At 49.5% G+C, this 9,768-nt stretch overlaps 1 protein-coding gene across 1 annotated transcript; it reads left to right on the top strand.

Annotated features, from left to right (window-relative positions):
* Nucleotides 1–1,801: 1,801 nt before the first annotated feature.
* LOC141027973 (uncharacterized) lies at nucleotides 1,802–2,629 on the top strand. The gene has a single exon (XM_073505687.1). The coding sequence runs from the start codon at nucleotides 1,802–1,804 to the stop codon at nucleotides 2,627–2,629; it is 828 nt and encodes a 275-aa protein (XP_073361788.1).
* The last annotated feature ends 7,139 nt before the right edge of the window (nucleotides 2,630–9,768 follow it).

The raw sequence follows: 9,768 nt of genomic DNA, 5'->3' as shown, positions 1-9,768 counted from the left end.
TACATATCTGAATGTCCTCAATGGGAAAAGGAATACAAGAAAAAGAAGAAGAAGAATGAATATGACTCCGACAAAAAGAAGAAGAAGAAGAAATCCTCAAAGTCTTCTTCAAAGTCTTCATATCACAAGAAGAGCTCATCTGGATAGGCTCGTGCTTTTATCGACAAGGAAATGGATTCAGAGGAGGAGTCTGCTTCTGAGGAGGCGGAGGTGGAGTACGATTCAGGCATTGCAAGCCTGGCTCTAGCTTTGGCATTCGTCGCCAAGTCCATCTTTAGCACTGAAGACAATGGTCACGTCGCCGACGCTGAAGCCAATGATGACGACGACTCTGCTCCTACCTACTATTTCATGGCAAGAGGCGCAAAGGTAAACTCGCGTGACGCCTATTTTCAAACCTCCAGTGAAGATGACTCTGAATGTGAATCAAACCCAACTATAAAACTCTTGCTGCAACTTAGCAACAAACTGCTATGGAAAAGATTTAGAAACTGTTATACAAAAGCGATGACTTGTTGGACGAGGAAATGAATCGAACTCAATCCTTAATCGAGGACATAAAAAATCTTCGAGTTAAGTATGAGGAACTAGAAAGTCGTCATGAAACCCTCTTAGCTGATCATGAGAAGCTTTCCTATGATTATCTTCAAAGGAAGCAAGATCTAGAAAAGCTGAGAGCGTCTCATGATGTCTTGAAAAAGAAAACGACTTACTACTCGCTCAACAGATCAGTTCCGCTCAGGAAGAATTTGTGCCACCTTGCTGGAAATGTCTTGATCGTGATAATGTTATCTCTACCGCTGAATGTTCAAATGCTTCTGAAATTCCAATATCTCTTCAACTGTTGATGTGGCAACTAACCCCTCTCTTGAGGATGCCACTACTATTGCTGATGAGAATGCCAGGTTGAAGACATTACTTGAAACAGGCATGTACAAAAGCCTCAAAGGGCATCAAACTCTATGTGATGTCCTCAATGTTAGACTTCGTATTGTAGCCCCACTATGTAATCCATACCGTATTGGTATAGGACTTGTATGTCATCATTATATATATGTGATAGGCCATGCCATAGAGGGTTGAGCCAGTTCCCCCAAAACCTACGTTTTACATGGTATCAAGCCTAACCTAGGTCCTACATCCCACCCGCCGCCGCCGCCGCGCCAAAAACCCTAAACCCTAGGGCCGGCGCCGCCGGCGCCATGACCACTTCCACTTCGGGCGCCGCCAGCTCGGGGTCCATCCCGCGTCGCTTGCCGCCCTCCTCAACCTCCCACCTTGCCCCTGGCTCCGTCGGTGCCCCAGTTCTTCGGCACCACCGCTGTGGGCTCCATGTTCTCAGCTCCAATCCCGCCGCCGTCGCCTGCAACCTCTGTAGCCACGACGGCGATCCTGCCCGCGGCGCCACCCGCGGCCACTTCCTCGTCACTTGCCGTCCTCCCGGCAGCCTCGAGGGAGGTTCTGACCGTGGTGCCACCCGCGGCCTCGCTCACGACCCTGCCTGCGGCTGCGATCCTGCCCCTGCCCGCGGCGCCACCCGCGGCATCGGTCGCAGTCGTGGCTCCTGTTGTGGCTCCGCCCCACCGTCCCTGCTGCTGGCGCCATCACGCCCACCGGGCCGTTCCACTTCGACAACTTGATCGCCTTCAGACTCACGCGGGACAACTACTTGTTCTGGCGCGCCAAGGTCCTATCACTGCTACGCAACCGGCCTCTCCTAGGGTTTGTTGATGGTTCGCTACCGTGTCCTCCGCAGGTCATCCCTATCGTCCACGGCCCGGCCATCAACCCAGAACACCGTATGTGGGTGCAACAGGACCAGGCGATCCTCTCTGCCATCCAGGGTTCCCTCGGCGATGGGGTCGCTAGCCTCTGTCTCTTCGCCGCCACCTCCATGGACGCCTGGACGACCCTGGAGCACGCCTTTGCCCAGGTCTCTACCTCCCGCTCGATGGCCCTTCACAGCAAGCTCGCCGACATCAAGAAGCTGGACTCCTCCGCCACGACCTACTTCAACAAGATGAAGGTGCTGGCGGACACGCTCACCTCTATTGGTCGGCCGCTTAGCGACGAGGTGTTCGCCAACTTCGTCATCAAAGGCCTCGACGCCGAGTACGACAATCTAGCCGAGGCCGTTCACAACGCCAAGCCAGCGATGCCTCCTCACGAGCTCTACTCACGCATCCTCTTCACCGAGCAACGCGTCGAGGCTCGTCGCTCCTCCGCCACCATCACCGCCCAGCCGGCGGCCTTCCGGGCTTCTCGCGGCCAGCGCCCCCCATCACCTGGCAAGGCCGCCCCGCCCCCTGCATCGACCCTGGGTGGGGGCCCTAACACTAGGGTGGTGTGCCAGCTATGTGGTCGTGAACGCCATGTCGCCTCCAAGTGTCACCGCCGCTTTCAGAGGAGCTTCCTTGGCATCGGCAACGACGGCAAGGGTAACGAGCGCCAGTTTGCCATGGCAGACTTTGGTCCCCCCCTCCCGCCGCCCCGGCTGCCCACATCGCTGCTGCTCCGGCTACCCACATCGCCGCCAAGGGCAAGGACCCGCGCGTCGAGCATGGATACACACCACCCTACCCTGTTGATCCAGCCTGGTACATGGACACCGGCGCCACAGATCACATGACGAACGAGCTCAACAAACTCTCCACCTACCAGCCCTACTACGGGCACGATCAGGTTCACACCGCCAATGGTGTAGGTATGCCCATCTCTCACATTGGCCAAGCATCTCTTTTAACTAGTCATCCCTCTAGGCAGCTCCATCTTCATAATGTTTTACGGGTACCCTCGGTGACTCGTAATCTTTTATCTGTCCCTAAGCTCACCCTTGATAATCATGTCCAATGTGAATTTCACCATTTTAATCTTTTTGTTAAGGACCGAGCAACCCGGGACATTTTGCTTAGTGGCCGGTTGAGCCAAGGCTTGTACCGTTTGGAGGATCCATCCGCCCCGTGCGTCTTCAGCGGTGTTCGTGTGTCGCCTTCCCAGTGGCACTCTCGCTTTGGTCACCCCGCCACACCCACCGTTCGCCACATAATCCACTGCCATGAGCTGCCATTAGTGTCTAGCAATAAAGAGATGTCCATGTGCGATGCCTGTCAACAAGGCAAGAGTCATCAACTACCTTTTGTTTCACTACTAGAGAAGTAAAGAATCCTCTTGAAATTGTGTTTTTTGATGTGTGGGGTCCAGCACAAACATCTGTTAGTGGTCACAACTACTATGTCAGTTTTGTTGATGCCTATAGTCGCTTCACATGGCTTTATCTTCTTAAGTGCAAATCTAATGTGTTTGATATATTCATTCAGTTTCAATTGCATGTTGAACGTCTACTCAAGCATAAAATGACCCATGTTCAGTCAGATTGGGGGGGGGGGGCGAATATCGCAACCTCAACACTTTCTTTAATAAGCTTAGGATCTCTCATCGTTTATCATGCCTACATACACATCAGCAGAATGGCGCTGTTGAGCGCAAACATCGCCATATAGTTGAGACCGGCCTCACACTTCTTGCTAATGCTTCTGTACCTTTTCGTTTTTGGAGTGATGCTTTTGCTACCGCGTGTTTTCTCATTAACAGATTACCTACGCGTGTTCTTAATATGAAAACTCCTGTTGAGCTTCTCTTGGATGAAACTCCTGACTATACCTTTTTCAAGGTGTTTGGGTGTGCCCGCTGGCCTCATCTTCGTCCTTATAATGATCGCAAACTTGAGTTTCGCTCCAAAAAGTGTGTGTTCTTAGGGTATAGTTCTCTCCATAAAGGCTACAAGTGTCTCCATGTCCCAACCAATCGAGTCTACATATCTCGGGATGTTGTTTTTGATAAGAACGTCTTCCCTTTTTCTGCCATGCCTCAGTCATCCATCACAACACCATCTATGCATTCATCTCCTCTTATGCCTGGCCAATTTGAAGATGTTGCATATTCGCATGTGTTGTTACCTAATCATGGTGCATGAACTGGATGTGGAGCTCACCTGGAACTCCTCCCTGACAGACCCACTATGTCGCCTGTGGCGCACGTCGATCGGCCGGTGCATGTGCATGCACCGCCTCTCGCCCTCGACCCAGCCCCGGGAGGCCCGTCTCCAACTGCGACTGGGCCGGAGCCCGCGACAGCCTCCTCTGAGCAGCCTATGTTGCCGCCTCCTCGCCTGGCCTCCCCTCCGTCGCCGCCACCGCCATCTGCGCAGGCGTCCCTGCCGCCTACTTCGCCCGGGTCCGCAGCGGCTCACACGACGCCGGGGCCTACGTTGCCTGGCCTGCTGTCGCCCGGTCCGCCGTCGCCCGGTCCGCCGTCACCCGGTCCTTCTTCGCTGGAGTCCCCTGGACCGACCTCGCCTGCTCCAGACGTCCCGCCGGCCCCGGTGTTCGCTGCTCTGCGGCGTCCACACACACGCAGCCGCAGTGGCATTGTTCGTCCCAAGGAGCGCACCGATGTCACGGTCACATATCTTGCTGCTTGCCTGGCTCATGCTGTGGACGATCCAACCGCCGAACCACGCAGTTATCAAGCCGCTATGAGTATTCCACACTGGAGGGCTGCTATGGAACAAGAATATCATGCTCTTATGCAGAATAAGACCTGGACACTTGTTCCCCCTCCGTCTCTCGTCAACATCATTGATTCGAAGTGGGTGTTCAAGGTGAAGAAACTTGCAGATGGTTCCATTGAGCGCTACAAAGCGCGTCTCATGGCTAAGGGATTTAAACAGCGTCAGGGACTAGACTACGAGGATACATTCAGCCCAGTTGTCAAGCCTACCACTATTCGACTTCTTCTGTCTCTGGCAGTTTCTCGCGGATGGTCTCTCCGTCAGCTTGACGTGCAGAACGCTTTTCTTCACGGATTGCTTGAAGAAGAGGTTTACATGAGGCGGCCACCTGGATTTGTTGATCACACTTAGCCTTATCACCTCTATCGTCTGACGAAGGCTATATATGGACTGAAGCAGGTGCCTCGTGCCTGGCATGCTCACCTGGCTTTAGCTCTACGCACTCATGGATTCATTCCTTCGACGGCTGATACTTCACTGTTCTTGTTTTAGCGACCGAGTGTGACCATGTACCTCCTTGTGTACGTGGATGATATTGTCCTGGTGAGATCCTCTCCGACGGCTGCTGATGCTCTTGTGACTGCACTTGGTCGTGATTTTGCAGTTAAGGATTTGGGACAGCTTCATTTCTTCCTGGGTATTGAAGTCGCTCATCAGTCTCGTGGCAGTTTGGCTCTCACAGAGAAGAAGTACTCTCTTGATCTCTTGCGCCATGCTGGTATGCTCAAGTGCAAGACATCGCCTACGCCCATGTCCTCCACTGACAAACTTTCAGCTGCTGATGGTGCTCTTCTATCTCCTGAGGATGCTACCGAGTACAGGAGTATTGTTGGTGGCTTGTAGTATCTGACGATCACGCATCCTGATCTCTCCTTTGTGGTTAACAGGGTGTGCGGGTATCTTCATGCACCTACTGATGTACACTAGTCTGCTGTGAAGCGCATACTGCACTATGTGCGTCTCACTGTCTCCTTTGGTCTCACCTGCACCCTAGTTCCTCCGAAGTTCTTTCTGCATTCTCTGATGCTGATTGGGCTGGGTGTCCAGATGACAGGCGATCTACGGGGGGAATGCTATGTTCTTGGGTCCTAATCTGATCGCCTGGAGTGCACGCAAGCAAGCCACTGCTTCCCGCAGTAGCAAATAAGCTGAGTACAAGTCGGTTGCCAATGCGACTGCCGAACTTATATGGATTGAGTCCCTACTTTGAGAGCTAGGAGTTTCTCAGCCACATCCTTCGGTCCTTTGGTGTGACAACATCGGTGCTACGTTTCTGTCATCAAACCAGGTGTTCCATGCACGGACTAAACACATTGAGATTGACTATCATTTTGTGAGGGAACGTGTTGCACAGAAGCTACTACAAGTCAGGTTTATCTCTTCAAAAGATCAACTTGCAGACATCTTCACCAATCCTCTACCTTCTCCCATGTTTGAGGTCTGTAGGCGCAATCTCAACCTCCTAGATGCTTCAGGAGTGAGTTGAGATTGAGGGAGGGTGTTAGACTTCGTATAGGACTTGTATGTCATCATTATATATATGTGATAGGCCACCCCATAGAGGGTTGAGCCAGTTCCCCCAAAACCTACGTTTTACACTCAAGAAGCAGATTTTGAACCGAAACCTTAGGAAAGAGGGTGTTGGTTTCAAAAGGAAAATGAATACTAGAAGCCTGAGTAGTACCCAAACACCACATGGGTTGTTGCAAAGGGCGCTCCAGTGGATCCATCCACTTTACCTAGCTTTAACTATGCTAACCCTATCATCATTGATGAGTCATTTGACTCCAACTATAAACTGTTCAAAAACCAGAATGGTGAAGTGTTTGCCAAGTTTATTGGAACTAACTGCAGGAATGGGCCACCTATGAAGAAGAAGCGGGTTCCTAAAAGTCGTCTTGAGAAGCTTCCCGTTAATGTCATCATGACACCACCAGGGAGGAAGACAAACCCCAGACCAAAGGCTTCATATGGCCCAAAGGCTTCATACAGACAGAGGACCTCATATGGTCACCCTAACGCCATTGTTTTGCAGGGAAACTATCATCAGGCTCATGAATATGAGCATGTTTCTTCGAACCGCTATGTTCACAAATCGAAGAACTTTTCTGCTTATTCATTTGAGTACTATTCATCTCCTGCAAAACTATTTGCTAGGGCTTCAAAGCCAAAATTCTCAGATGCTGCACTTAGAATCATTGCTTCTAAGCCAACCCTCCAGATGTAGGTGTGAAAGTGCTAGTTATCGACTAGAGGGGGGGGGGTGAATAGGCGATTTTATGGAAGTCTTCAAAACACGAGGTCTTTGAAGACAAACAATCAAATTGAACCTATATGATATGCAACAGAAGATAAAGTAAAGTACACTAGATAGGCCATAGTCAAGTAAGCAATATAATGAAAGCACGAAGACTAATAGCAGCTAGGTAGTACATATCGGAATGGAAGACAGAATGAAGCCAAACAGGTAATAGTCTTCACACAGTGAAGTCAACCAGATCAGGCAAGCAAGCAATGACTTCACGAAGACAAAATGAAATGTAAATGAGTTGGAAGATAGAACGAGTAGCTTGGTGAAGACAAGGATTTGGTAGACCAGTTCCAATTGCTGTGCCAACTGTACGTCTGGTTAGGGAGGCTGAGATTGAACTCAGAAGACCACGTCTTCACCTTATTCCCCTTGAGCTAAGGACACCCAGTCCTCACCCAATCACTCTGATAAGTCTTCAAGGTAGACTTCCAAACCTTCACAGACTTCGTTCACCGGCGATCCACAGTGACTCTTGGATCCTCAGAATGTGACGCCTAACCAGCTGGAGGATACACAGTCCTCAAGTGTAACAAGTATTCAGGTCACGCAGACAGAAAGACTTCAGTGATGCCCAACACTCTTTGGCTCTGGGTGTTTTGGGCTTTGTCCTCGCAAGGATCTCTCTCTCAAAGGCTTCGGAGGTGGGTTGCTTGCAAACGACAAAAGCCGTGCACTAACTCTGAGCAGCCACCAATTTATGGTGTAGGGGGTGGGCTATTTATAGCCTGGAGGCAACCCGACATCATATGTCCGAAATGACCTTGGGTCACTAAGGAACCGACACGTGTCCAACGGTCAGATTTCAAACACACGCGACAGCTTGGCTTGGGCTACAAGCAAAGCTGACTCATCCAACTCTAGGTAATATTTGCTCTCATTGTATTCGCTCGAAGACACAGGATTTGGGTTGAGCATCACGCCAGTCTTCTGAGTTTGTTCATTTTGACCCCACTTAACAGTACAGTGGCTCCTATGACTCAAGAAAGAAGAAAATGAAACTACGAAAGAAACTATGTCTTCGCACTCCATTTTCTTGAAGGGAATGTCTTCACACGTCATCTTCAACGTGAATGTCTTCATGAACCACCATTGTCTTCACTGTCTTCATACATTTTTAGGGGTCATCTCTGGTAGGTAAACCGAATCAATGAGGGACTACTACCTGTGTTATCCTGCAATTCTCACAAACACATTAGTCCCTCAACCATGCATTTCATCAATACTCCAAAACCAACTAGGGGTGGCACTAGATGTACTTACAATATCCCCCCTTTTGGTGATTGATGACAAATGTGGCACCCCAGCTCAGAGAAACCGGAACGCCCCGTATTCCAGCCCAGAGATCAAGGAGAAGTCTCTGGGATACAGCACTACTTGAGAACAAATCAGCTCTTATTACAAAGGGTAATGAATACATGGGTCTGATGTTACAAAGAATCACATCAGCATGACGTCACTACGCCAGCGATACTACACTTACTCTATGCTAGCAGCGGAACAACTCATAGCAGTGGAATACTTCTAGCAGCGGAACAACGACGAAGGTGGTAAACTCCACTCCGCAGGGACTCTGGCTGAGACACGATCTAGCTCGCACGCGCGGAAACCTAGACAAGCAAGCAATCAAACATGGCATCACCTACAATCTGGCATGACATGCCAGGTCAGTACATTGAATGTACTTGCAAGCTCACAACAACCAAAAGCATCAAGGCAAAAAAACAACATAGCATTAAACAGGTTAATTAATTAACAACTACTATGATGCGAAAGCAACTACTAAACATGATGTGAAACTACTACCATACTGATAAACCACCATCTCAATCTCAACAACCATCTCACTCTTGGCTAACCGGCCAAGCAATATACCATCTCAATCACCTCGTGATCCACCTAATCACCAATTGAATGATCATCCTCGAGATCATCTCAACAGCAACATCAACATCCTGCCAAACTGTTACTGCTCACAATATATCAACATATAAATCCTATAAGTCATCCCGTCATGTGAGTGTTGATCGAACGATGTGACCTAGTATGAACTTATGCCCATGACAGAGGACGCGGCTATTGATAGATTTAACACAGACTCTCTGCAGAGGTAGCACACTGTACCACACCACGGAACCCATGGCCTCGCACTCCCATTCGGGTGGACCAACGGCGTTCCGACAAAACCGATCTACTGCCATGAAACTCTCGCGGCCAGTCCTACCAACACCCCCTTTGGGTTCAGTCCTGGGTGGCCCCATGTCTACCAAAGACATCCAACGACCACCGTCGTGGCAAAACAAAAATGGTCCCAAACGGGGACAAAAAGGGCCCTATCCAACTAGGGCACACAAGGCTTATGTCCGCCTACCTGATTAGGGTAGCGCGCGCCCATAACCTTCCCTCATTGGAGGCACCGACGAGAGACATGACAATAGACCGCATTAGGGCCTCCCCATAAAAGGCAAATGTGGTTGCACTGGAAAAGCCCGGTTCGGTGGCACACGACCAACTTAATGACAGAATTTGTCCCCAAAATATAACAGTGATAACTGATACTCCAACATCATCTATCAACCTATAATCCAAGTCATAGCTCTATCCAACAAATAATCCAAAACATAATATCGTCATACCAAAATACTCTAAGGATAGCATAACACTACTATCATGATGAATCCCAGAACGATATTACTACTACTCAAATATCAAGAACAAGCTATCCATCTAAGATCCATATGCAAGCATCATCTCCGACATCATTCTCCAAAACATAATATCAACTAGCATCATGATGAAAATATTACTAGCCACTAATAATCCAAAGGCAACATTACATCCAAAGTAATACTGCAAAGCATAATATCAAATACCATCATGGAAATAATCA

The sequence above is a fragment of the Aegilops tauschii genome, chromosome 1 (genome assembly GCF_002575655.3).
Source record: "Aegilops tauschii subsp. strangulata cultivar AL8/78 chromosome 1, Aet v6.0, whole genome shotgun sequence".
Taxonomy (NCBI): Eukaryota; Viridiplantae; Streptophyta; class Magnoliopsida; order Poales; family Poaceae; genus Aegilops; species Aegilops tauschii.
The sequence above is the reverse complement of the archived record's forward strand: the minus strand, read 5'-3'. Positions and strand labels throughout refer to the sequence as shown.